Below are 27,912 nucleotides of genomic sequence, written 5' to 3'. Positions count from 1 at the left end.
TATTCCTAATTAAAACATGGCATATTATATATTCCAATTCTGCTCTGGTAATAGATCCCGCTAAATCCTAAACACTGCTCTCAAAGTATTAAAAATAAAAGTAATTATCATGTAGAAAAATGCTCCCTTAAGTACATTACATAGCATTTTACTGAGTGAATTTTAACTACTCAGTGTACTGCTGGGTAACATAATGCATCATAATTCATACACTGATCATGTATTTTTATATAAACTCTAAATCTAGAGAGTCATAAGTAGCTACAACTGTGAAATATAATGTGCAGAATTTCCCTCCAAAATGTTTTGTAGTGGAAGAATAGAGATCAAATTCAGTTTTATTTATATAGCACTAAATCATAACAGAAGTTATCTCATGACACGTTCCATATAGAGCAGGTCTAGACCGTACTCTTTAGAATATTATTTACATAGACCCAACAATTCCCACCATGAGCAAACACTTGTGGACAGTGGCAAAGAAAAACTTTAATAGGCAGAAACCTCGAGTAGAACCTGGATCATTGGTGTCTGCCATGACCAGTTGAGTTTAGAGAGAGAGAGACATAGATGCACAGCAGCAACAATAATAACTACAACTATAGACTCAACAGTTCCCACCATGAGCAAACACTTGGCGACGGTGTCAAGGAAAAACGTCCTTTAAGAGGCAGAAACCTTGAGCAGAACTGTCTTCCATGACCGGTTGACCATTGAAATTGCAGAAGATCTTCCTTGTAGATTTATAGTATTTGTGGTGGACATCAGGCAGGAGCACAGCAGCAGGCTCGACCAATCCCTGATCTCAGTGTAGCCTCACCTGAGCCAGCTCAAACTATAAACGCTATCAAAAAGGAACTACTAATTAAAAACACAGTATGCAAAAATACTTCTTTACAGTCAAAATGACATGAATCATGTCATCGAGTGTTGCTGAGTTGTTTGTGTGCGTCTGGTAAATTTTATATGTCGTTTCAAAGAAGCAGGTCGAACAGGAGGCCCGGGCGTTCTCCTGAGTGTCTGCGTCTCTGCTGAACTCAGAGTTAGGCATCATGAAACATGTATGAGGCGGCACTCTCCGAGCACGGCTAACATCAATCCCAGTAATGCCGCTGTTTACCCTTCCGCCGTCTCGTAAATGGCGTCATTTGCATGCACGCGCACACAAACAGACGTGCGCGTGTGTGTACAATTCATGCCGCCATTTTACGACGAGGAGATGAAGCAGAAGTGGAATCTAAGTATGATTCATGATTTCCGAGGTGTTGGAGGGCAGAGCATGCTAGATAATGGATTTACAGTAATCTCATTATAAAAAGGTGGATGTGCTCCAACGTGTTACATGATTAAACTGCACTGATAGCTTTTAATAACTGTGATTTGTGTTATTTTTAAAGCTATTTTGGGGTATTTGGGGGCGACAGAAACAACCGATGCTCATTTATTTGATGCGATTTTTATATCAAATGTATTTGTACTGTTGATTTAGAAAAGAGAAGATTGTTCACTGCTGATCTTTCCTAAACAGATTGCACATATACACAGTCTATAATGCCTCTAATGAGAGTTTACTCTATTTTTTACATCAGTTGTCACTTTAGAGGTACAGGTGTAGACTCCATCAGGAGTCTTGAGACGTGACTCACTAACGATTTTAACCTTGAAAACAAACATATTTAAATCTCTAGTTGTAAACTGGTAAAATCCCAGAGCAATGAAACATAAATGAGACAGAGACAGGCAGACCGAACACAATATTTAATTATTAATCAGTCTGGTCACAGTTTTTTAATTGTAATTTGCTTTGAAGGACTTGGACTTCTCTTGTTCTTTCCTTTCCACTGCCGCCAAGTGGTTGCTCATGGTGGGAACTGTCAAGTCTATAGTTGTAGTTATTATTATTATTGCTGCTGTGCATCTTTGTCTAAACTCAACCGGTCATGGCAGCCAGCTCTGCTCGAGGTTCCTGACCCTAAAAGGAAGTTTTTCCTCACCACTGTCGCCAAGTGTTTGCTCATGGTGGGAACTGTTGGGTCTATAGTTGTAGTTTTTACTGTTGCTGCTGTGCATCTATGTCTCTCTCTCTCTAAACTCAGCTGGTCATGGCAGACACCAATGATCCAGGTTCTACTCGAGGTTTCTGCCTATTAAAGGAAGTTTTTCTTTGCCACTGTCCACAAGTGTTTGCTCATGGTGGGAATTGTTGGGTCTATGTAAATAATATTCTAAAGAGTACGGTCTAGACCTGCTCTATATGGAAAGTGTCATGAGATAACTTCTGTTATGATTTAGTGCTATATAAATAAAACTGAATTTGATCTCTATTCTTCCACTACAAAACATTTTGAAGGGAAATTCTGCACGTTATATTTCACAGTTGTAGCTACTTATGACTCTTTAGATTTAGAGTTTATATAAAACTATAGTTGTAGTTATTATTATTGCTGCTGTGCGTCTTTGCCTAAACTCAACCGGTCTCTGCAGACGGCCGTCCACCAATGATCCGGGTTCCGCTCAAGGCTTCTGCCTCTTAAAGGAAGTTTTCCCTCGCCACTGTCGTCAAGTGTTTGCTCATGGTGTGAACTGTTGGGTCTGAGCTCGCCTCGAGACCTCATTCAACAAGAGATCAGACTATACAGGGAATTGTCTTGATCAGTTTGTCTGGACTTTAAGGTTAAAAAGTCATTGTTACAACACAAAAGATGCCCTAAAGATTTTCCACCTTAACGAGTAGGAAACGATGTAAAACAAACAGTAAGCTGAACTGGGGGCAGATGTGTCGCTCTCTGCAGCCTCTGAGGATGTGCTAATTATCACCTCCAGGCAACATCCGACTTTCTCGTTAGCCCGCCGAGGAGCTGGATGGACTCTCTCAGTCCCTCCGTCATTACCCCTCTCTTCCTCTCACTCCTCCTCGCTCAGGCCTCCTCTCCCCCTCTTTTAATAGATACCATTATAGAGAGGATGCATCTTCACTAAAGAGGAATCCATCCTTTAAAGCGGCGCCTTCTTAAAGGATTACAGTGATGCATGAGTACGCCCGGGCATCAAAACAGCTTTACTCTTTGTCTCTATGAGCGATAAAGCATTTCCATGGATGACTCGCCATAAAAGCTGAAACCCTGCACCTATATTGTTTGGAGGAGTTACCATGAACACCTCGTAAATAAGTCTCATAGCCTCTCATAACATCAGAGGCATTGTAAAGCCAGCACATCCAATGAGCCGTGAGTGTATATATATATATATATATATCCGTGCAACGCCGTAGCACTAAACGGCGACTGAGTGATTAAAGCCATCCCGGCGCTCCAAGGCCTTGAAAGGAGCGGTAATGACGTGCCGTCAACCTTTTCGCTCGCGACTCATTGGCCCGCGCTTCAGCCAAACAACCGGCGAGACTTAATTGAAGGGTCCACTTCGTTAACACTGTTGCCAGGTGACCACGGAGGGCCTAATTGAAGGGCAGCGCTTCATTGGATCAGTGCCTGTCCATCAATCAGGCACATTAGGAAGAGCTTATATTTTTTTTATGTGTTGGAAGGGAGGCATATAAAAGTAGAACCAGAGACGATAAGGGGTGCAAGAAAGAGGAGGAAAGGGCATGAAAGAGGAGGATTAAGGGTCCATGGGAGACGAGAAAGGAAGTCCCTGAGGATCTGATTATCAGATTAAGCAGCAAATGCTACATCAGCAATATTTCAGCCTGGAAATGAAAGCTTTCCTGGCAGGAATAAAAAACCTAATCTCATGTTTCTAATTGGATAAAAAAAAAAAACTCCGCTCGGCGGGGAAACCAAATTCATTGAAGAAGAAAATTCTCATTTTGTGGGATGACTTCCTGCGGGCCACACGTGTGTGGAGCTCAAGAATACATTATGTTAACGTTTCTTTAACTCTAATTCTGTGTGCAGAGCAAAGATAAAAAAGTTAGTGTTAGTTATCGTTGGAGTTAGGCAAACATAACTTCAGCTCTCTGAGTCCCGAGGCGGCTACGCAATGGACTTGAAAGCGGATTCTTGCAAACAAGACGAGATAATAAAACGTGGAAATAAAGGCTTTTATTTTGTTAAACGAGTCGAAACTGTGAAGGGATTAACTCAGCGTCACCGTAGACTCTGTATATGGGTTAATGGTAATTAGACTAATGAGTGGGAAGCCTGTGTAAAGGTGTGAATCTATGACTTCAAACCATCCACAGGCCGGTCCGTTCACTGTGACAGTCGCCTGGAGAAAAATAGGAAAAATAAAAGAAGCGTCAAATATCTGTGAGAGCTCTGTCGGCTCTGTCACTGCTCCTCAGTGCAAAAACCAGAAGAGCAAACCTGAAAAACACAGCCCGGAGTGGGTCAACGAAGTTCATCGCCGAGGACTCCGTACCTGTGCACAGGTGAGCGGCTCGGAGAAGGTCAGCAGAGACAGAGAGTGGAGGATTGATGAAAGCTCTTGTCAAATATCGCTGGGAGGAGTGGGCTTGATGAAGGGTCTGTCAGGACGCCGGGTACGAAAGAGGCCCGCGCTCCACTGCTGCTGAGAGTGTGACGGTCCCGTCACTCCCACCTGTGGAGAGCAGAGAGCTGAACCGTGAACCGTGAACCGTTCACGAGAAAAACAATCTCCCAAAGCCTCGTGAGCTCATCCGTGAAGCTCTAATGAGACAATTTAAGACAACATTGCTGGTGAAGTGAGGAGCAGCATTAGTGTTGATAGCAGGTAGATTATGTGTGATCCCGCTCCCTGCCCACAAAGCTTAGATGTAACTTTCCTGTTCGTGAGGAGGCCGCGCTGTCACTGGAGAACGAATGTGGAGTCTCGGGTTCCTCGAGTTATTAGTCGGGACACTGTGACTGTCCTCGGTTACTGTACCGGGGTGTGAGTCACTGACGTCAGGCCGAAGCAGTGATTCACACACAGTCATGCTCGACTCAGCATCCACACAACATGTGCAGCGAAATGATTCTGGCATCACGCCGCGTGCTGCAGAGAACTCATTTCCATTTCACGCTGAAGAAGAATCTCCAGAGCGGACCTGTTCCTCCAGCTGCTGTAACTCAGCGTGGCTTCAATTCGTCAGTCTGAAAAAGTGAAAAGCACCATTAGCATTAATTTAACGACTGTACCCACCAAGAAGGCTAACGCAACGGCTACGAGGCTCGCTCGACTGTGAAGGAGGCAGTTAGCCGAATTAGCTGCTAGCTGAATTAGCAGTTAGCTGACTTAGTTGTAAGTTGAATTATCTGTTTGCTGAAATATGTTTAAAATGTTGGATCGTGATTGTTTCTCTTTTCTCTAAGTCACTTTGGAAAAAACGCATCTGCTAAATGACTAAATGTGATGTAAATGTCAGCTAGCTGAATTAGCATGTAGTTGACTTAGCTGTTAGCTGAAATAGCAGTTAGCTGACCTAGCTGTTAGCTGAAATAGCAGTTAGCATATTAGCCATTAGATGAATTAGCAGTTAGCCAAATTAGTTGTTAGCTGAAATAGCAGTTAGCTGTTAGCCATATTAGCCATTAGATGAATTAGCAGTTAGTCGAGTTAGCTGTTAGCTGAAATATCAGTTAGCTGACCTAGCTGTTAGCTGAAATAGCAGTTAGTTAAACTAGCTGTTAGCTGAAATAGCAGTTAGCTGACCTAGCTGTTAGCTGAAATAGCACTGAATAAGCAGGTAGCGAAATTAGTTGTTAGCTAAAACAACAGTTAGCTGAATGTGCAGTTGGAATACCCTATTTGGATGAATTAGCTGCTAGCTGAATTAGCTGTTAGCCATATTAGCCATTAGATCAATTAGCAGTTAGCTGACTTAGCTGTTGATGAATCAGCAGTTAGTTAAACTAGTTGTTAGCTGAATTAGCTGCTAGCTGAATTAGCAGTTAGCCAAATTAGTTGTTAGCTGAAATAGCAGTTAGCATATTAGCCATTAGATGAATTAGCAGGTAGCGAAATTAGCTGTTAGCTACAGGTAGCGGCAGGTTATGTCTCAGGGGGGGCTTGTGGGAAACGGTGTTTGTTAAAAGCAACAGAAATATTAAATAAACATTTACGTTAGCTTGTTTGTTTTTTAAACTGTAGACTGCATTCTTTACTATTTATGTTACTCCAAACATCATGTACTTCTTACTTTGGCTCAGCATATTAAAAGAATGACTTAAAACTGAGTCCTATCCAGTCTAAGCTGTCTTGGCAGAGTTAATGTTCTTTCCTAATACCTCTCTCATCACCACAGTGAAACTTCATCAGCACTTGAAGACCAATGTTGTGTTAAATTAAATAGGAGCATCAGGACTTTCAGTGGCTGGTAGTCAGTCCAGATGTTCCTCAAAATACATAACAGTGCTCTTTTTTTTTACTCTAGTATGATCCGAGGTATTGTTGAAATTTTATATACCTTGAAAAACTGACAAACCATGACAGTAAAAGTATGTAAAATGTGCTATTAAGTATCACAGTGTTTTCCTGTATGCGGTAAAAACTAATATTTCAAAACCTTCATTCATACAGCATTTTAAGTTAATTTATACAGAATAAAGTAGTATTATATATTATATATAAGTGACTTTTAATCTTACAGTAAAATACTGTAATTTGTAATAGCACATTTTTACGGTCTTTTACTGTCATGGTTTTTTCACTGATAGATCTCCAGACATTTTAAAATACGGAATAAAACGCCAACCTTTTATACGTGAAATCAACAGTACTAACATGCTTTTATCGTAATATTAGAAAAGGTTACACCGTATTTACTGTAAAACTGCAACCGCAGTTTTTGCCGTAAAACAACAGGTTGTTTTGTGTGTGTGTGATTTTCTCTGTTTTATTGACTGCTTCATATTCCACTTCCACTTATGTCATTCCTGTTACAGAACATTGCTTTATATTTTTGTCTTGAACACACGTCGTCCTTCTTTCCGTATTATTTCGACCCCAGTGCTCCGTTGGAATATGTCAGACATGAGGGATGCCTCTCAGGAGTGAACAACAATGAAGGTACACAGCTACAGAGCATAACAGCGGTGTATTCAACCCCTGGCAGCGAGGAGAAGGAGGAGAAAAATAAAAAAATAAAAAACTGTATTAGCAGGTCTGTCATGTAGCGAGCGGTGGGATATATTAAAGCTAGAAGCAGTTTTAAAACAAGTTGGGGCTCAGCCAAGAAAGTCTCAGAGCAATATCTTCAGCCATATGGATGGGGGAATGCATTCTGCTCTATCTGGCACGGGCTCTGACAATATTTAATATTGTATAGATATAACCTGCTGGGAAATCAAGTTCAGGCTGTCTGCAGAGCGGGAATGAAACTACAGATCAAACAGTGACTGATGTGAAAATCACACAAATACGAGCCTCCATTAGTTAGTTGTTTTTTTTACTTGATAGAACAGATACAGAATCGAAAATAAACTCATTAATGTGAAATAAATTCATAAATTAAGTTTCTGCTTCATCCAGTTCATGTTGTTTTTAATGATGTTTTTCACAGTCTGGTGCCAAATTCTGGTCATATCACACAGTATTAGATTTACAGTAGTGATGTGTCGACCGTGAACGAGCCGGTTCAAGGAGCCAGCTCCGGTACGTGAGCCGTTGAGTGATAGTAGAAAAAGAAGCAGCATTTGGACCCATTTAAAAAAAATTGAATGCAGAATGCAGAATTTTGCTGTCATCTCGAGCAGGGTCCACAAACAACCTTCACACACACATGAGAACTGTGCATCCAACAGTCAAAATCTATGCTTTTTATAGTTTTTTAATCGGTGTTTCTATCTGCTTTGTGTAGCAGAGTGGTTCTACAAGCATGTTAGTGCATTTATTGGCTGGTTTCAGAGAGTTACAAGGGTCTTTAAACGCAACTGGCAATTTATTGACATTAGAAAATGTCATTTTTACTTTTTAATGCTTCAGTACAAAGGATGTAATGAATATATACATGATATATGTGTACACATACAAATCATAGTCAAGTCAGGGCTAAATCTGGCTGAATTACACATACAAATCATAGTCAAGTCAGGGCTAAATCTGGCTGAATTATTAAAGGTATAAGTGGTAAAAATGAAGTGAGTCAAATGATCCGACTCCCTAAAAAGAACCGAACTTCCCATCACTACTTTACAGAGCTGAACAGTGCAACACTGCCACCACACGGACAAATGAGGAAACAATCACCCTCTAACTCGTTTATTACTTTAATAACAATTATATTTAACATCTTATCTATAACACAGGCTTTATAGTTTATGAGATATAGATTTAAAACAAGTTTTAAAGTGCTGTTGCTGTTGTTGAAAAATAACTCGCTAAACGGAACTAATGACAACCGGAAGAGGACTCATATTCCAGTTGCATGGTGGGGGGGTGGATTTGCTCGCCTGTGTCGCAGTTTTTCGGTCATGTTTCGGGGTGTTACGGGCAGACTGGTGACCGGAGCAGTCGGTGTTCCCCGTTATGTGAGTAAGACGCCGGTGGCACGGAGGCTAACGGACCGAGTGAAGGACGCGGCGCCGTTTGACGCCTCCCTGCTTCAGCTGCTGGTGTGTCCGCTGTCCAAGAAGCCGCTGAGGTAACACACACACACACACACACACACACACACACACACACACACAAGGACAAAAGATTAGACACTTCCGGGTTCTCAAACGCAGCAAAGTGACAAATTTAACCGTAACACGTGTGAGTGATTATTAAAGCTATAAATAAATAAATGTGTTATTGTGACTAATTAAAGAACACTCTGTCCAAAAACAACCGAAAATATTAAAACCTGCAGTTCCTCTAACATCCACTTGAGGCTGGCTCCAGAAGTGAGTCAGTCTCCATAAGTCCCCATGTTCAAATGTCCAACTTCACAGCAGAAATAAAGCTAAAAGAAGCTAATAACAAGCTAAATAAAAGCTAACATTGAGCTAAAAAGAAATTAATGAGCTAAAAGAAGCTAACTAACTCTGAGCTAAAGAAAAGCTAACATTGAGCTAAAGAGAAGCTAACATTGAGTTAAATAAAAGCTAACATTGAGCTAAAAAGAAATTAATGAGCTAAAAGAAGCTAACATTGAGTTAAATAAAAGCTAACATTGAGTTAAATAAAAGCTAACATTGAGCTAAAAAGAAGCTAACAACAAGCTAAATAGAAGCTAACAACAAGCTAAATAGAAGCTAACATTGAGCTAAATAGAAGCTAACATTGAGTTAAATAGAAGCTAACTAACATTGAGCTAAAGAGAAGCTAACATTGAGCTAAAAAGAAGTTAACATTGAGCTAAAAAGTAGCTAACAACAAGCTAAAAGAAGCTAACAATGAGTTAAAAAGAAGCTAACATTGAGCTAAAAGAAGCTAACATTGAGCTAAAAAGAAGCTAACAACACGCTAAATAGGAGGCTAACATTGAGCTAAAAAGAAGTTAACGAGCTAAAAGAAGCTAATTAACATTGAGCTAAAAAGAAGTTAACATTGAGCTAAAAAGAAGCTAACATTGATCTAAATTGAAGCTCACATTGCGTTAAATGGAAGCTAACATTGAGCTAAATGGAAGCTAACATTGAGCTAAATGGAAGCTAACATTGAGCTAAATGGAAGCTAACATTGATCTAAATTGAAGCTAACATTGAGCTAAATGGAGGCTAACATTGAGCTAAATGGAAGCTAACATTGAGCTAAATGGAGGCTAACATTGAGCTAAATGGAGGCTAACATTGAGCTAAAAATAAGCTAACACTGAGCTAAATAGAAGCTAACAACCAATCAGCAGCCTCTGTGGTTGTTAAATGAAACCTGTTCCTAAGTGTTAAAATCTGCAGTTCCTCAAACGTCCACTTGAGGCTGGCTCCAGAAGTGAGTCAGTCTCCATAAGTCCCCATGTCCAAATGTCCAACCGCTGGGAAGGAGGCGGTGTAGCGTCATGGCGTGAAGTCGAGGGCGGGATCACTTATTATTACATCATCAGGCGGATACGTTTGTGCGTTTGTAACTCGCTCTTCTCCCTTCGCAGGTACGACGGCGAAACCAACGAGCTGATCAACGAGGAGCTCGGCATCGCGTATCCCATCGTCGGCGGCATCCCCAACATGATCCCTCAGGAAGCACGACTCATCCAGAAAGACGGCGACGCCTCGACGACTCCGACACAAGGATAGAAAGTCCACGACAAACACAGCAAGAACGCCGCTGCGTTTTTAGAAACTCCGATATTTATTTAGTCCTGAAGCCGAGCTGCGAGCATGTTCTCCCTGCCCGTGATGGTGGGCCTCGTCCCGATTCTGTCTCTCTGCGGTTTGTTCTACTCGGCCGCCGTGGACGAGAACTTCCCTCAAGGCTGCACCAGCAGCAACAGTCTGTGTTTCTACAGCCTGCTGCTGCCCGTCACCATCCCCGTCTACGTCTTCTTCCACCTGTGGAGCTGGATGGGCATCAAACTCTTCAGACACAACTAGACTGTGACTGCGCTAAAGGAAAAATCCACCTGAGAACACAGACGCACCTGTACAGGTACCACAAAGGTCAAACTGGACGGTGTGACGTCACATCAGGACGATGCTGAAGGACAACTTTAAGTTTTAAAGGTGGATTTTTGCTTTAATGCACGAGCTGAATGTTTTATTAACATGGAGAGTTTAATAACTGACTAAATATAAATAAAGATTTATTTCTTTTGAATGTTTCGCTTCAATGACAAAACCAGGGCCTGTCTGTCTGTGTCCTGTCTGTCTGTCTGTGTCCTGTCTGTCTGTCTGTGTCCTGTCTGTCTCTCTGTTGTCTTTCACCTGTCTGTCTCTCTGCTGTTTTTGTCCTGTCTGTCTGTGTCCTGTCTATCTTTATGCTGTTTGTGTCCTGTCTTTTCTGTCTGTGTCCTGTCTGTCTGTTTCCTGTCTGTCTTTATGCTGTCTGTCTCTCTGCTGTCTGTCTGTGTCCTGTCTGTCTCTCTGCTGTCTTTGTCCTGTATGTCTCTCTGCTGTCTGTGTCCTGTCTGTCTCTCAGCTGTCTGTCTCTCTGCTGACTGTGTGCCATGTCTGTCTCTCTCTCCCTCTCTCTGTCTCTGCTGTCGTTGTCCTGTCTGTCTCTCTGCTGTGTCCTGTCTGTCTGTGTCCTGTCTGTCCCTCTGCTGTGTCCTGTCTGTCTTTATGCTGTCTGTCTCTCTGCTGTCTGTCTGTCTCTCTCTCTCTCTCTCTTGCAGTCTCTCTCTCTGTCTCTGCTGTCTTTGTCCTGTCTGTTTCTCTGCTGTCTGTCTCTCTCCCTCTCTCTCTTGCTGTCTCTCAGCTGTCTGTCTCTCTACATGTGTCTGCAGTATATCTGAGTAAACGGTTCATTCAGCGTCTCGCCCTCTCCTCTGGCACCGTGAGTTACCATGGTTACCGCTCAGGTGTACAGTCACTATGGTTACCGGGACGCTCTGAAACTTTCTCCTGATGTTCAGATTGGGTTACTATGACGACACAAATCATGAATGCAGCCCGATTGCCCCTCAGTAGCAAAGCTCAACTTTAATTTATAAAAGACTTCCTTTCATACAGAACAGCCAACAAACAACGCCATGAGCGACAATTTGATGTGAAAGTTTCCTGGAAACATTCAAAAAGTTCTTACTGGAGCTGATATTTGAACTTAAAACACGAACAAACGTCTAGAAAAGTTACTCGAGAATTCAAACGAGTGACATTAAGTTCATTTTTGGGTAACTATGGCTGGATTCTCCATAACATCCGTCACGAGTTGAACTCGTACTTGGCTGCTCTTTGCGGCGTGGCGTTAAAGCGGCAGCCGCTGACTGCAGGTCGCGTGACGCGGCCCTTCCTCGTCTTCACGTCTTGGCCCTGAGCGAGTTTCATCAGCGCAGACTCCGGCCTCGGTGACTGTCCGTCCCCTTTGGTCTTGAAAAAGAAGGACTCGTTGAGTTTGGTCTGGACCGCTCGAGCCTGAAGTCAAACAAAAAGTTCGATGAACCTTTTTTCGGACTGTAGTAATGAAATGTGTGTGAGGTGTGAGTATCGCCTGAAGTTACCTGGGTCAGCTCCAGCTTTCCAGAGCGGTTTGTCGGCTCGTCCTCGCTGGAGTTGGTGGTTTCTCCACACTTGGTGTCAGACTCCGACTGGAGGGTCGGAGATGTTTTACTTTTGCCTCGTGTGCTTAAAGACAGACGGTGTTGACTGGGAGGCTCTTTCTTCACCACAACGTCTTTGGCGCCTAAAGGCTGCGGGTTCAGGTCTTTGCGGTTGATCTTCACCGACGTCCCGAAGTCTTTTCTGGCCCTCTGCGGCAGGCTCAGGTCTAGAGGTTTCAGGTTGTCCAAGGGTACGGTCACTCTGCGGCAGAAGTTGAGGTAAGAGGAGAGCTCGGTGGTGAACAGGTTTTCGGTCTGGGTGGAGGTGCTTGTCTTTGACTCATGCAGGGACGGGGTTGCATTGATGGGGTCGTCCAGGAAAGGAGGCACCACCCTGGGCTTGACGTCTACGGGAGGACACGGTACTTTCTTACCCTCCTTGTCCATGAAGTTTCCCTTCTTGTGCTCACGATGTACTTTCTTTGTCCTCTCTTCTCCTTGTGTGAGAAGTGTCGTCTTTCCGTGAAGCTGATGGAAATGCGACTCCCGTGGACGTTCGTACGATCCCTCGAGATGCCGCTCTACCTGCGGCGAGGGCGTCTGAGGAATAACTTCATCGCTGGCTTCGCCGCTCGAAGGCTCAGAGGGCGACGCCCTGAAGGTCTTCTGGGTGATGAACAGGTCCTGGCTGTTTATGTCCTCGCTGTTGAGCTGAGAGTCGTCGTCGTGCGTTTGACCTGTCGCCGTGAACACGCCGGCGCTCGCAGCGGCAGCGTCTTCTAAGAGGACGCTCTCTTTGGGATGCTGGGAAGACGATGGGATGGATTTAGGATGTTTGGCCCAGATGACGCCCGGCGACAAGTCAAACGAGACTTTCTTTTTTCGTTTCTTCTTGTCGGGTTTTAGCTCGTCACTGCTGCGCCTGGATGGATTTGATGTTTGAGGTTTTTCCTCGTCGTCGTCCAGAGCCGATCTGTTTTTCTTTTTCTTCTTCTCTTTTTTAATTCGCTTCTTTTTCCCCATCGCTTCTTTGAATTTGGAGTTTGTCGTCTTCTTTTTTCCTTCGACTTTTTCGTCCATTTGTTCTTTCTTTTTGCATTTTTTGTCCTTCTTGGAGTCTTTCTTTCGTTTTCTCTTCCCGGGCGAAATCAAAGACGCCCAAAACAAGTCGGTCTCCTCGCAGTCACCCATGAGTCTGTGCAACGGGAAGAGGAAAGACGTTTTTAATACACAATTTAATATACATGTTGTTTCCGTATCTTATCGTGGCATCAGCGATTTATCTGCTGATTACTTTGTAGATCAATCGTTTGATCAATGAGACGTGACCGAGAAGACGTCCTCAACCTGCTCCGCCTCAACTCTCTCTGTGATTTATAGAGTTTCCTGATGGACAGTGAAGTAAACTGCTGACAGCCCCAGGATGCCAGGAGCCAAACCCGGCAAGAGGACCACCTCCCAACTGGCCACCGCTGGTTTCAGACTGTGATATAGTGCTATAGTATATTATGCAAATTGTTTGTTGTCCTCTGGGGAAATACAATACAGATCTGTCATCCTGTTGATGTATAGTCTTTACTTCACTGAGTTTATCTTTAGAGAAGCGGCACACATTCATCACGCCTGGGCTCGACGTTAAACTGTAAAGCTGTGAACAAAAATAGCCGTTTAAAAAAGCTCATTAGGGAACAAGACACCAACTGACTCGCAAGATATATAGTATAAAAATATAGAAGTGGTAAGTGCTGAACAAGCAGAAAGTAAGACAGGACAGAAACACGATTAAATGAAATTATTTAAAGGTAGTTGATGTTGGCCGATTTATTCACCAACTGTCCAAAACCGAAGATATTTAGATCAACGTCACGTAGAAGTCGGTATTTGTTGTAGTGTAACTCCGCTGTGGTAAATATGTTCAGCTGTACTCGAGTATTTGTTCTGATTACATTACTTATAACAGCCAATCATCATCCAGGTCATCTTTCAGCCTTTTATTTCACCAAGTCCCACATTTACTCTTGTCCGGCGGCTCTTCTTAGCTTCCTCTGCCATTATGTCCATAGAGGCTGCTGAGCCCAGTTACATTGCCCAGCTCCTGTTCTGGCACGACACTAACTCTGCATTCCCTATAAACCTCTTCTTCTTCTTCCCGGTGGTCCAAAGCTCCTCTGAACACTAAGAGCTCACAGACTGAGCTAACAGCAGCTACAGTTGTCAGCAGTTTACTTCACTGTCCATCAGGAAACTCTGTAAATCACAGAGAGAGTTGAGGCGGAGCAGCCCGGAGGACATCAGAGGGGGAAAAGCAGCAAATATATTTTTTGTATAAAATCTAATCCAGTTTGAATAAAGTCATAAAGTTCAGAGTGCAGGATGATTTATCAGACAAACTCTAAAATACCACAAAGAATACCCAAAAACACGACTTTGTGTCAGTGTTGGACAGATACTGGAGGACAGAGGGGACAAAAACATTAATATAATAGTTAATATAAGACATCTGTGACGTGCTAACACAGGAAACATTTGGAGTTAAAGTGTTTGAAGCTGTTAACACACAAAAATAGTCTAAATATTAAAATAAAGTAGTAGAAATTATGATATTTGGGGGTAAATTAAAGCATGAATTAACTTATTTTACTATATTTGAACATCCTGCATGTCCCCACATTATTTTACACTCGTGTTTGGTTCATATGTGAAAACACGACGACACTGACAGGTTTTACTTTTACCTTTCTGTCCCTTTGAATCGATGTTTTCCCGCTTCGACAGTTCACCTGTACTGAACACCTTCGTGTTGACTCGCATGCAGGCTGTGACATGAAACGTCGTCATGTATAAACGTGTTTTCTTTGGTTATAGCTTCATAATAATTAATAATAATTACCTGAGGATGGAGAGTCGGCTACTTCAAAGACACCGCCGCTGCTGCCCGGAGTTCATGCTGCGTTCAGGTGCATCACGTAAAAACCAGAGAGCACCAACATCTCCTAGAACCTTTGAGCAAATAAAGATAATTCAGTTTAAGATTTTTTTATTAAAATCTCTCTTCTTACTATTCTTGTTGCCTGTACCACAGACAGTATAAAGATGGTCGTGTGTCCGTGACATCACTGAGGAAGTGCCAAAAACAAACTTGCAGTTCCTCTAACGTCCACCTGAGGCTGGCTCCAGAAGTGAGTCAGTCTCCATAAGTCCCCATGTCCAAATGTTTGATGCCAGTTTGATGCGGCAATACGATCTGATCCTTAAGCAGCTGGTGCGAGCCGTCTACATCTGGGGATTGAAAAGACAGTCGGGTGTAAATCTAGATTAGATTAAACAGATCTGGAGAGCAGTCCGAAAATAATAAACAAGACGCAAAAAAAATCAATGAGACGTCCTCATGACCTGAAAAATGAAAGTGAATCTGGGCTAATTGGATCGTTTCCTGAAGCTCCGGCTGAAAGCTAAAAGCAGATTTTCTCTATTCTCAGTTTAATGTCGGTAAAAGCTGAATTTACTCAGATTACTTCTCTGTTTTCATGATTAGAAACAGGCTCCAACAACAATGACGGTAACAGGTGGTAACCCAGCCAACCATAGCCAAAGACTGCAGTTCCTCAAACATCCATGTGAGGCTGGCTCCAGAAGTGAGTCAGTCTCCATAAGTCCCCATGTTTCACAGCAGAAATAAACATGTTTACAGCCTGGTACAAAAAACAGTTTTGGTCTCTGTAGCTAATTTCCCCGTTCATGACAACTGTACTGAGGGTGAATTTATATACAACTCACCTGTTCACATTATATTGAGGCTTAAAGTTATGCAGGATTAAGAGCGTGGACGCTTTGATTGACAGGTGGTTGGCTTTTTGAGCCACCACACAACCTGTGGGTCACGGATACTACGTCCATTCTTTACACTGTCTGTGGTCGTGGCTGTCTCACAGCTCGCTTTTACTGGACTGAACTCCATTCCTTTAGCCGACACTGTAACAAAATGCCTCTAAAATCCAGAGTAACTGTTGCTGTAAAGCACAAAATCACAATATCTTATCGTGTCTGGTAGAAATACATGTAGCTACAGCAGCGTGGGCGGCAATGCAAAGCCACAACAGTTACTGCAACGTCAGACTGAAGTTTGCATTGAGAAAACTGCATTTTTCCATTGCGGAGTTGAAGTCATACTTCTTCAGCATATTTGAGGAAGTTAAAATAGTTTTTCTTGTTAAATATGACGTGACATTCACCCTGAAATGTTTGTAATGCTTCCTGCGTCGTCGTTCAGGCGTCGCCTCAGGACCGCGTCTTTGCTGATTTTTAGATTTTAGCCGATGGTAGAACATCCAACACGGTTGGCAGCCAGCGCAGCGTATTTTCAGCTTCGGAAACCTGTGAGCGAAGTCTGTCTTGCTCTGTCCATTCTTTATTCTGTCATTGGCAGAGCTAAGGCAGGACATTCCTTTTTTGATATCCAGAGATACAAAACATGAATGATTACGGCTGCATATTGATGAAATTCCATCTCCGTATCATTTAGAGAACAAAAGGTCTTCTTCATTACCCTCCCCCCCAAAAAACTGCTCATAGTTTACTGTGTTTGATTACACTTGGGTGGAGGCAGCATTCATTGTACTATGTACCACAAGAGAGACAACAGAAGAAGAAGCTCTGTGCACATCTGGAGATAGAAACACGGCAGAGGTCAAAGAGGCAGATGAGAGACATTATGTTACTCAAACACTTGTTTCGTGCCTTCACCTCATACGTGTTAAACCTCATGAACCCAGATGTGACAGAAAACACTGACAGTCGTCTGAGTTGGTTGGCTGGTGTTTACAATAGCGCCTGAAGGAAGCATGGGACTGTCTCCAGGCTGCAGTGTCGATGAATACCTTTAAAATATTAGATTCATACTGATGTTACCACAGAGAGTCTGAGGAACGTTTGTGGTTCATGTTTCATAGTTAATCCACTAGATGTCACAATTTACCTTCAGCTCCACACGCTGACAAAAGTCTGTGTGAAAACTTTGAACTTTGTGAGTGTGAGTTTGGATAAATCGACGTTTATATGACGAAGATTAGAGATATTATGATTATAATTAACACAAAAGGTAAGAAGAAGGTTCCTGTTTGAACCTCGGGTGGGGCCCTTTGCCTGTTCTCCATAAGTTAACCGTTGACTCTAAATTGCCCGTAGGTATGTATGGTTGTTTATCTCCATGTGCCCTGTGATGAACTGGCAGCTTGTCCAGGTTGTACTCCGCCTCTCGCCCTAAGTCAGCTGGGATAGGGTAGACAGATAATGGATGGATGAATCTTTCGTCATCAGCCCAGCCTGCTACATCGTGTGTCTCTTACAGATACATTTACTGTCGGACAGTCCAGAAATATCCTTACGTTAGGTGATGAAGATATTATTTAATAATGGTTCAATGATCCGGTTTCACTGCTTTATCTTCAGACCAACAAGTTTGGCAAGACAGTGTCCAAAAATAACTCTTCAAGAAAACAATGTGGCGGCCACGCTTCAACCAAAGAGTCTTCATGAATATTAGTGACCTAACCAGGCTGTGTACTGTCTGGTCTTGGTCACGACTTGGTCTCCACCGCTCAAAGTCTTGGTCTTGTCTCCGTCACGATACATTCTAGGTCTTGGTCACGACTTGGACTCCAACCCTGGCAGTTAATCTAACTTATTGTTGCTCTTGAACACTCTGAACACTTTCTGTCTTTCTCCAGGCGTCACACAAACCTGATTATTTTTAGGTATTTTAAAGGCCACCGGGAGGAAACATTCCTTACATCACAGACCAGGAAGATTACAGCATTTCCATTATAGAGTCTGGCTGGCAATTTCCCCCGAAGTAACGCCGTGACCCATTTCTATCCGAAGCGTCCTATTAGTTTGACAAAAGCCTCGAGCCTGTGCTGCGTCTGCACCACCTGCTTTACTACAGCATCATCCTTCACCCTTGTTAGTTTATGGTTTTTATACTCAGACTGTTGTAGAAACTAGGATTATACTAAGGTTCAGATGTTTTTAAATCGTATAATGTGTGTGTGCGTGTTTCTATTTCTTACATGTCTTCCCCTTAATAACATTTCTGCTGAGGTTGGCAGGGAAAGGGAAAGTTTCACTTTATGTACAGATGGAGGAAGTTCAGAACAGGACAAAGGGTCGGAGACATGTCAGGGGGGGTGTCCTTTAGACGAAGGGATATCCTGCTGACTACTGATTGGAGAACTGAGAAAGACGCTATGATGCCATCTGTATCTATGGGGAGGTGTCCGAGATAGCCCATTTTTAGAGTGTATAATAATTGATTGTCAAGGCTCTTCTGGGAGCTAAACGCTCCTTCTTGTACAAGAATAATAAATTTAACTTAAACTTTGATACTTTGAATCCACTCTTCCTTATTTAAGGGTAATCTTGGCTTTTATTAACATGCTACACAGCTGCCTGAGAAGTTAAAGTCACTTTTCACTTTTAGCAGTTTGTCGTGATTAATGTAGCTGTTTGTGATGTATGTGAAATAACATTTAGCTGAGGACTGCAGTTCCTCTAACGTCCACTTGAGGTTGGCTCCATAAGTTGCTGTGATTCCCATTCTCCAAGCTGTGGAATGACCAGATATAAAATTATTTTGATTTTAGACCATGGGAATGCCTGCCTCCTGGGCCATGAAGTTTTAATGTTTATTTTTGTCAAAAACGCCTGACATATTGCCACATTTTGCCTCATAACTCCACTAACATTAGCCAGAGAGCATTATGAGAGGTACCACATGAAAGCTGACAAAATTTCCTATAAGGTGATACCCAATACATTAGTAATCTAGACAGCCATATTTGTCTTTAAAGCAAAAATGTGTACATTTTAGGCGAATTTTGGAGGCGTCTGGTCAGACATCACACCATTGTACCTCATACATGTACTGAATCAACAAAATATAATGCCAAATTGAACTTTGAAAGAAAATATATTTACAGCAATAGCATCGGAACATTGCAAATAACATTTAAGGCGAATTTTAGAGGTGTCAGGTTAGATATTACACCATGGACCATGGTATCTCATTAAATTTTACTGACTCAACAAAGAGTTAATGCACTGAAGCTATTTAACTGAATTCACATTCAGTTGTTGGGATGAGCCTCTGTTTTGGCCAGTCAGAGCATAGCCAGTTTGAAGTTATTTTTAAAATAATTTTATATAACCTGTGGGTTGTGATGTTGTTTTATCATATTATTCAACATAGAAGGTATCGATGACTGTCACATTCAGAAGCCTCCACGCTGAGCTTCATAACGGCTCTTCAGAAAACCGGTGGATGACGTCACAGAAACTGCACACTACATGAGCATTAGCACATTGTAGCTGATGTAACTTTAGGTAGATGTTACTAGGTAACAAACTGCACTGAGCCAGTTTGCTGACTTGATGATTACTCCCTGATTGTGCAACTGTTACATTATTATTACGTTATCGCTTGTGGCCTCTGGGACTGATACACGGTGCATGTTAAGGTCATCATGACTAAGGTTGATTATATTTTTTAATGTGGTAATCATTATTCAGCTCCATCCCTCCACTTTCTCTCTCACTTTCTGCCTGCGATCGCCATGGCAACATAAAACTCCCTACAAAGGGAGGAGGAGGAAATTGCCCCCATGAGGAGTAATCTAGGAGCACACTGAGAACATTAAGACGAGATGTTTTATTGGATCGTACTGCTGCTCCAACATGTTAATGGCTTTTGGGAGATCATTTGATATCGCTGAGCCTTGGAGCCATTAAAGATAACAGATCGAGTTCCTCACAGAGTTCACCAAGTTGCCGTTTGTTGGTATCTAGCCCGGCGTTGACAATGCAGGTCTGACAATGAACAACAAAGTAGTTCATGAGTCATGAAGCATTAGTCACCCTGTCAGCCCTCACGGACGTGCTGCAGGTTACGAGTCAGATTATATTTCCGTTTGTTTGTTTTTGTTACTGACTCTCTGAATATGTTCAGGCTAAAGTTGTCTCACATTAGAAATTGTAGAAGTTATTTGTTAATTGATTGTTAGATGTTAGACATTTGTCGAGCAGGTAGTGTACAGCAGTGTTGTGGTACTTGAAACCAGTCTTGGTCCTCGGACCTTAAGACTGTTTTTTAAAATTGACTGCATATTTACTCGTCTCGTCTCATTCTCAGACAAAGAGGACTCCGGGTTTTAGTTAAAGACACAACTTCAGGTATGCCACTTTAATCCCTTCATGCATCATCTGTAAAACGGCGTCTGAGAGAACACACAGCGACTCATGAAGACTTTAAGGCGACGCATGATGAGGTGACTCAATGTAGCCACGCTTCACCCAAAGATCTAAGTATGTTATATACCGTATAAAGTCTCGGTCAAGAGTTGGTCTCGGTTTAGTTGGTCTTGACTACAACACTGGTGTACAGCGGGCACTGGGACTCAACACAACCTCAGGAAAGTCTGTATTGTAACGTTATTCCCACTAACATAACAGTACAAACTTTCCAAAATCACTGAATAAAGTCATAAAGTTGTGCTTTTTGTACAGTAATCAGTGAGGCCCGGCTCATAGACGACTGCAGCAGCCCTCACAATCACTCACAGGCTGGATCAAACTACTTTTTATGAAAATACCATGAAGAATACCTGAAAATAGCCCAAACATTTGGTCTTTGTTGGTCCAGATCAAGTTTGGCTTCACGAGGACCTTGAGAAGCGAAACAAACGAGCTGAAAGACGCTAAAGCGCTTTGAACATCGTAAGAGGACTTGTGACTACGAGCTGCAGGAAGTTTAGAAACAACTTCAGCACTGAAAAAGCTGAAATTCCAATTTTGTGTGAAACATTGTAAACTCGAGTGCGTTCAGCAGATTGACTAACAAATGGAGAGCTGACTCAGAGAGCGAGTCACTGTTTACCAGCTCGTATACCATCGTCTGACTTCGTCTGAGTTTAAAGACGACACAGGAAGCATTACAAACATTTCCATACAGAATGAGAAGGAAACAGACAAGGATGTTGCCAATCTGTAATCCACGTACTGGTATTCATCTCCTCAATCTGCACTTCGTGACTGATGTCTGATGCTTCCTGTTCTCCATAATCCTGAATCATGTCACGTCGTATTTAACAAGAAAAACTATTTTTAACTTCCTCAAATATGCTGAAGAAGCATGACTTCAACTCCGCAATGGAAAAATGCAGTTTTCTCAATGCAAACTTCAGTCTGACGTCGCAGTAACTGTTGTGGCTTTGCATTGCCGCCCACGCTGCTGTAGCTACATGTATTTCTACCGGACACGATAAGATATTGTGATTTTGTGCTTTACAGCAACAGTTACTCTGGATTTTAGAGGCATTTTGTTACAGTGTCGGCTAAAGGAATGGAGTTCAGTCCAGTAAAAGCGAGCTGTGAGTCAGCCACGACCACAGACAGTGTAAAGAATGGACGTAGTATCCGTGATGTCACTCACAGGTTGTGTGGTGGCTCAAAAAGCCAACCACCTGTCAATCAACGCGTCCACGCTCTTAATCCTGCATAACTTTAAGCCTTAATATAATGTGAACAGGTGAGTTGTATATAAATTCACCCTCAGTACAGTTGTCATGAACGGGGAAATTAGCTACAGAGACCAAAACTGTTTTTTGTACCAGGCTGTAAACATGTTTATTTCTGCTGTCTAACATGGGGACTTATGGAGACTGACTCATGTGGATGAGAAAGGAACTGCAGTTTTTTTTTGTGTTGCTGTAAAACTACATATCCAGTAAATTAAAAGATATTTTACAACTTCTAAGAATTGATGCAATCTCATGTGACTTTGAGGAGAGTTCTGCTGACATCGACACAAAGTGAGTTCGACTTGTTTCTCTCTGATAAGGACACACTGATAACATTTTTGGGGGTGTGGTGGGCAGACCGATCGATCCACTCTCATTTGATCTTTCCCAAGACTTTCATTGAGTAATTTGATCATCGTCCCTGTTTGGACGGCAACAAATGGATTTAGGATTTATGGCAGAGTTACTGTTTGAACGTCGGCGGTGGTGAGAGTTTGATCGGTTCTAATAACAATTCATTCAATCATAAGTGAAAGAAGTTCAGGCCGGTGTAAGGGTCTGGTTGGTGCTGGTGGTGTCTGCCTCTGGTGGCAGTAAAATGATGGTGCAGGCTGCAGTTCCGGGAAAAGAGGGTCAGGCTGGATGAGCTCACTCACTGTTAAAGTTGACCCTTCACCCACGGCGCCGTAAATCCCGACGATCACTACGATCGTTACTACTAATTGTCAAAACGTTCCTAAACGTGTTTGTGTGAGCTGTGGTCATATTAGACGTGTTTTATTTTGTTACTGACTCACCGATCTGATCGTCAATACTTATTAAAGATTATGTTCAAGTGTGAAAATAAGCAAGATTATTACAAAAGTAGAAGTTTTACACCTCTTTTAGCTCAAACGTATTAATTTCTACGTCCATAACAGTGATGAAGTTATTTTAAAAACTATAATATATCATCAGTTTTTCTATAAAATCCACTTCATGTAACCTTTAATCACGTCCGTAACGAGCTTGTTTTTGCCCAAACTCTGAAGTGACTTGAGACGAGCAGCATCTGTGCGATGTTACTCATCTTCTCTGTCACTCGTCTCAGGACATGCCGTCACCCTCTATAAAAGTCGAAGCCTGAACCCGAAATAGCAGCACCTCTTCTTCTTATTTACTCCCCTCCAGCTATTCTTAAAGCCCCGGGGACGAGCTCGCTTTACGGAGGCACCTGACTTGTAATAGCTGTGAATGCCAGCGAGTTAGTATCAGTGAAGCGGCTCTCGGTGTAAAGATGAACGATGGTTCTGGTTCTGGTTCTTTGGCAATTGCTGACTTCGACTTTGTTGCGTTCCCACGCGCCTCGTTGCCTTTGCATGCCATAGGTAACATGCTGCACATTAAGGCGGCGTGAGGTAATGAGGACGACAAGGTTTTAGGAGCCGAGCTGAGGTCAGAGGTCGACGTGTTTAGCCGGTGTCATCTAAACAGGCCGCGGCCACCGTGGTCCCTAATAGTGTCACGGGAAAAGCGAGTGGAGGTCAATGTCTCTGAAGGGGCCCCAACCGATCGCTGTAAATCTTCCCGAGCTGGTATGTAAAGCTTTAATCACTGAGCACATGAGCCTTTTGTTTATGCAGCAACAGGTGTAACGCCGACTTCAGTCCCAACCCAAAAAACTGTCACCCTCGTCACTGAGCTGAAGAGTAACTTTTAAATCTTTGAGCTGCTCGTCATACTCTACCAATGTCGTCATGATCTTTTTACCTCGTGGGAACACGAGGAGGAGGAGGAGGAGGAGGAGGCCTAAAGCAGCACCTGAGGACACTGATCAATACGTTTGGACCAAGCGTCAACCTCCATGGCTGTGAAGTCAAGCCAATGCCAAAAAAACTGCAGTTCCTCTAACGTCCACTTGAGGCTGGCTCCAGAAGTGAGTCAGTCTCCATAAGTCCCTATGTTTAAAAACTTCACAGCAGAAATAAACATGTTTACAGCCTGGTACAAAAAACAGTTTTGGTCTCTGTAGCTAATTTCCCCGTTCATGACAACTGTACTGAGGGTGAATTTATATACAACTCACCTGTTCACATTATATTAAGGCTTAAAGTTATGCAGGATTAAGAGCGTGGACGCTTTGACTGACAGGTGGGTGCTGTTACAGGTGGCTTGTTTGAGCAACCAGGCGTCAATCAGATTAACCAGGAGGCGGAAGAAGCAGCACTGTCAAGATGAACTCTAAATTTTATGTCACCTGTGGGTTGTGATGTCACAGATATACGACATCTGTGTTCTATACAGTGTGGTAGAAACGTGGCGGTTCAACGTTACATTCAGAAGCCTCCACCCTGAGCTTCATAACGGAAAGTACACACTACATGAGCATTGTAGCACGTTGTACAAACGTTATGTCGATGTTGCTAGTTGCTGAGTCAGGTTGCTGACTTCCTGATAACTCCCAGATTGTGCAACTGTTGCGTGTAATTATCGCTTGTGGCACTGAAGCTACACAGTGTCATCATGACTAAGTAACAGATTACATTTGAAATATGTGTGATCAGATTTCTTGTAAATATATGTAACATGTAATTCTTCCGAAATGTGGAAAATTTTCAGCTTTTTTGTCATGACAACAAACACCCACCTGTCAATCAAAGCGTCCACGCTCTTAATCCTGCATAACTTTAAGCCTTAATATAATGTGAACAGGTGAGTTGTATATAAATTCACCCTCAGTACAGTTGTCATGAACGGGGAAATTAGCTACAGAGACCAAAACTGTTTTTTGTACCAGGCTGTAAACATGTTTATTTCTGCTGTGAAGTTGGACATTTGAACATGGGGACTTATGGAGACTGACTCACTTCTGGAGCCAGCCTCAAGTGGACGTTAGAGGAACTGCAGCTTTTGAAACTTGGCTTCATTTCCCAGCCAATTTATACTGTCATTGGTTTGGACCTATTACACTGGGGCTTTTTTTTGCAGTTTGATTGGATACGATAACACTTGCACTAACTCTGAGACCGCTCTACAACCTAGAAATTGACCACAGATTAGAAAACTCAGTGTAAACGGGGCCTTCATGTCATGACATAGCCATTCCCAGCTCCTGCCACTTTTAGAAAACTCATACCCTTGTGGTTACCTAATGTGCGTGTGTGTGTGAGGGTGTGTGAGGGTGTGTGTTTCTTTCTAACATGAGCTGTGTAGTCCCATGGATTGATCTTCTTTGGGACACCTGTGGCTGAAAGCTGAGGCTGGGACTGGGGTCTTGACCCTGATGCCTGAATGACCGACAGAGAGGGAGGGTGGAGGGTGCAGAGATTATTACTTCATTATTATTGTGGTTTGTGAGATGACTACATGACAGCTAACACGATCTGCTAACATATTAATGATTACCTAATACGATGATTACTTAATTACTTAACATGGGGGACTTATGGAGACTGACTCACCTCAACCTCAACTGCAGTTTTGATTTATGTGAAAATTTATCATCAGCTTACATATCATGTTGGCATCAACCTCAAAAATCCTGCATTGGTCAGACTCTAACCTCTAGACAGCACAATGGACGTATGTGACAAAACGACTCGAGACCACAACAGTGACGGCAACGGCATCACCCAGTGACACACTGCATGAACTCTTTGATTGGGGATGTTTTCTCTGACGTCAGGCTTCTTTTTTGGGATGTGAACTCATTAAAACAATGTTAATTCTTCAGTAAAATGCCTATGTAACCACGGAAACTCCCTGACGGTCAATGAGAGTCATAAATCCATCCAAATGTTGCCGCTATTGTTGTGAGGCAGGCCGGGGAGTCGGACAACAAAAAGGTCACATTAGATGTGGGCTAATAGATTTGGACGCTCTACAGAGAAACAGGGGTGGAAAAAATCACAGGCGAGCATGCGAAATTAAAAATGTGACGGTACGTGCTTGGGAAAGTTTTAGTCTTGGAAATGACTTTTCTCATGTACATGATGACAGTAAAAGACCGTAATTTATGCTGTATACAGTAAAACCTTTATTTATACAAAATAAAGCAGCATTTTATATTAGAGATTATTATTATACCGTCATTGTTTGGCAGTTTTTTCACTGTAAAATCAATTTTACATTTTAAAATACGGAATAAAACCCAACCTTTAATGTGCAATTAACAGTATTAATGTCCCATTACCGTAATATTAGAAAAAATAAAATTCTGGCAAACGCAGCTCACATTTTATGGCAAAACCTTTATAAATTCTGGCAAACGCAGCTCACATTTTATGGCAAAACCTTTATTCATAAGGCATTTTAAAGGATTTTTTAAAGGATTTTATACAGAATAGAGTTGTATTTTATATTAGAGACTGTTAATTGTACAGTTAAACCGGTGCAATCGACCGTATAATATTTTTTTTTACTGTAATATTACATAAGGTTATACCGTATTTATTACGGTAAAACTCTGGCAACCACAGCTGCCAGTTTTTTACTCTAAAAACAACTTTACTTTTTGTTTTTTTGTCATATTTTATGGCAAAACATTTATTTATACAGCATTTTAAATGGTTTTATACAGAATAAAGTTGTATTTTATATTAGAGACTGTTAATTGTACAGTAAAACACCGTAATATTTCAATATTTAACTTACATAATATAATAACTCATATTTAAATGTGAGAAATGAAATAATCCCTGTGGATGTCACAATAAAGACTTTAAATCTCGCTTTATGTGCGAGTGTGTTTGCGGGTGGGAAGGTATTTGGCTTCAACATGACGCAGAGCCATTCGTTTGCTCTGCTATGACGAAGCTTCAGAGGAGGTGTTGTCATTCCTGGCCTGCCCCCTCCAGGAGCTGAAGGTGTGACATCAACAGTAATAATGAAGGCAGCTCATCAGTGAGTTCCCTCAGGACGCCGGCTGGAACTATAAAAGGAAGTTGGAGAGTCCAGTGTGTGATCATAACTGATGGGAGCTAAGCAACAAAGCAGACTGACTTCACAGCCACCAAGAGAGGTATGTTGTTATAGTCAGAGATGTTTATTTATTTAATTAAATCTGCTTTAATATGTCAGCTAGTGGAATATAAATGTCCATATAAACTTTAAAAAATTTATTCAGTTATTTGAACCCAAACTAAACTTATTTAATATAATTTCCCTACATATTTCATGCTGTGAAAACTTTGGAAATTTACAAGAAACTTTCTTTTTTTTTTTTTTACAGGTCATCAAGGTCAACATGCGGCATCTGGACTTCTTCTTGATCTCTCTCTGTGTTTTACACCTCTTCACTCAGTGTGAAGGGCGCCCCCTCAGGTGACTTCAGATCAATTAACCTGCATAGAATTAATTCATTCATCCATTAACACGCCTGTCATATCAGCACGTGCTTTGCTGTTGTTAACCTGACCCGTGTGTTTCCATGATGAACAGAAAGAGGACGGTGAGTGAGGTCCAGCTCATGCACAACGTCGGGGAGCACAAGCGGGTGAAGGAGCGGCAGAACTGGCTCCTGACGAGGCTGCAGGGCGTCAGCAGCGGCAGCAGCGTGGAGACGACCCGGACGAAGAGGAGGCTGAGCCCGGAGGAGCTGTCCGACCTGAGCGGCATGACACCGGAGGAGATCCAGTACGCTTTGGACCTCTCCGGTTTGGAGTCACAGCAGGCGTGATTAGTAGACACTTCCAACATTTAAAAAGAAATTTAATTTCTATTTTTCTATTTTGTTCGTCTTTTACTAGAATGTACTTTTATTTATTTTACATTTTATTTATGAAATTGATATTTTATAGGGGGAGGGGACTGCTTTATTTTTTATCTTATTTTATTTGAACAGGTGGTGTTTTAAACCACTCATAAAGCTGCTTACTTCAACAAAAATGAAGAAGAAGAAGATTAAGAGTCTGGACCAACTGTGTTATTTATGATTTATTTGTGCTGTCTAGTTTAAATGTATAGATTTATATATATACATGCTACTTTTTTTAAATTATTATTTTTGACTGTAAAACATCAGAAAACGTCTGAAGTTAGGTTTTATAACTATGCACTTCAGCAACATAGGAACAAATGATATATTTTATAATATTTATGTTTAACTACATAAAATAGTTTTTATTTTTATAAGTATGTTGTGTGTTTATTATATATCAATAAAATATATAGTTGTTTTTCAAATTTGTTTGTTGTTTTAATTGGTCAAATGTGCAAAAAATAATACATTATTTTTCATTAATTTATTATTATTATTAATTATTTTTCATTCATTTATTATTTTTTATTATTTTCCATTCATTTTTTTATTAGTTTTAAATTTTT

At 41.8% G+C, this 27,912-nt stretch overlaps 4 protein-coding genes across 6 annotated transcripts; 3 read left to right on the top strand and 1 right to left on the bottom strand.

Annotated features, from left to right (window-relative positions):
- Positions 1-8,322: 8,322 nt before the first annotated feature.
- pyurf (PIGY upstream open reading frame) lies at positions 8,323-10,168 on the top strand. Its single transcript, XM_010749307.3, has 2 exons — positions 8,323-8,563; positions 9,992-10,168. Exons 1-2 carry the CDS (start codon positions 8,394-8,396, stop codon positions 10,134-10,136), a joined length of 315 nt encoding a protein of 104 aa, XP_010747609.3. The 5' UTR covers positions 8,323-8,393; the 3' UTR covers positions 10,137-10,168.
- A 17-nt stretch (positions 10,169-10,185) lies between these two features.
- LOC104933789 (phosphatidylinositol N-acetylglucosaminyltransferase subunit Y) lies at positions 10,186-10,656 on the top strand. The gene has a single exon (XM_010749306.3). The coding sequence runs from the start codon at positions 10,221-10,223 to the stop codon at positions 10,431-10,433; it is 213 nt and encodes a 70-aa protein (XP_010747608.1). The 5' UTR covers positions 10,186-10,220; the 3' UTR covers positions 10,434-10,656.
- Positions 10,657-11,236: 580 nt separating this feature from the next.
- LOC113748382 (uncharacterized) lies at positions 11,237-14,988 on the bottom strand. 3 transcript variants are annotated; one of them, XM_027291954.1, is made up of 4 exons: positions 14,928-14,972; positions 14,773-14,853; positions 11,999-13,232; positions 11,237-11,912 (listed from the first exon to the last, which is right to left on the bottom strand). In XM_027291954.1, the coding sequence occupies exons 3-4, from the start codon at positions 13,226-13,228 to the stop codon at positions 11,703-11,705; spliced, it is 1,440 nt and encodes a 479-aa protein (XP_027147755.1). In that variant the 5' UTR covers positions 13,229-13,232; positions 14,773-14,853; positions 14,928-14,972; the 3' UTR covers positions 11,237-11,702. The 3 variants fall into 3 exon arrangements, with proteins under 3 accessions (XP_027147755.1, XP_027147753.1, XP_027147754.1); XM_027291952.1 differs by lacking the exon at positions 14,773-14,853 and having other exon boundaries at positions 14,928-14,988; XM_027291953.1 differs by lacking the exon at positions 14,928-14,972 and having other exon boundaries at positions 14,773-14,901.
- Positions 14,989-26,450: 11,462 nt separating this feature from the next.
- pth1a (parathyroid hormone 1a) lies at positions 26,451-27,725 on the top strand. Its single transcript, XM_010749305.3, has 3 exons — positions 26,451-26,608; positions 26,819-26,910; positions 27,028-27,725. The coding sequence occupies exons 1-3, from the start codon at positions 26,561-26,563 to the stop codon at positions 27,263-27,265; spliced, it is 378 nt and encodes a 125-aa protein (XP_010747607.2). The 5' UTR covers positions 26,451-26,560; the 3' UTR covers positions 27,266-27,725.
- The last annotated feature ends 187 nt before the right edge of the window (positions 27,726-27,912 follow it).

This window comes from Larimichthys crocea, chromosome XX (genome assembly GCF_000972845.2).
Source record: "Larimichthys crocea isolate SSNF chromosome XX, L_crocea_2.0, whole genome shotgun sequence".
NCBI lineage: Eukaryota > Metazoa > Chordata > Actinopteri > Sciaenidae > Larimichthys > Larimichthys crocea.
This window is presented reverse-complemented; position numbering and strand designations above follow the sequence as displayed.

What these genes read in the sequence shown, in the direction of transcription:
- pyurf (XM_010749307.3), top strand. Translation starts at nt 8,394, where the DNA reads ATGTTTCGGGGTGTTACGGGCAGACTGGTGACCGGAGCAGTCGGTGTT. An exon ending in CTGTCCAAGAAGCCGCTGAG is followed by an intron (nt 8,564 to 9,991) that starts GTAACACACACA and finishes CTCCCTTCGCAG; the next exon opens with GTACGACGGCGAAACCAACG.
- pth1a (XM_010749305.3), top strand. Translation starts at nt 26,561, where the DNA reads ATGGGAGCTAAGCAACAAAGCAGACTGACTTCACAGCCACCAAGAGAG. An exon ending in CTTCACAGCCACCAAGAGAG is followed by an intron (nt 26,609 to 26,818) that starts GTATGTTGTTAT and finishes TTTTTTTTACAG; the next exon opens with GTCATCAAGGTCAACATGCG. An exon ending in TGTGAAGGGCGCCCCCTCAG is followed by an intron (nt 26,911 to 27,027) that starts GTGACTTCAGAT and finishes CATGATGAACAG; the next exon opens with AAAGAGGACGGTGAGTGAGG.
- LOC113748382 (XM_027291952.1), bottom strand. Translation starts at nt 13,228, where the DNA reads ATGGGTGACTGCGAGGAGACCGACTTGTTTTGGGCGTCTTTGATTTCG. An exon ending in GAAAGCTGGAGCTGACCCAG is followed by an intron (nt 11,913 to 11,998) that starts GTAACTTCAGGC and finishes GTTTGACTTCAG; the next exon opens with GCTCGAGCGGTCCAGACCAA.
- LOC104933789 (XM_010749306.3), top strand. Translation starts at nt 10,221, where the DNA reads ATGTTCTCCCTGCCCGTGATGGTGGGCCTCGTCCCGATTCTGTCTCTC.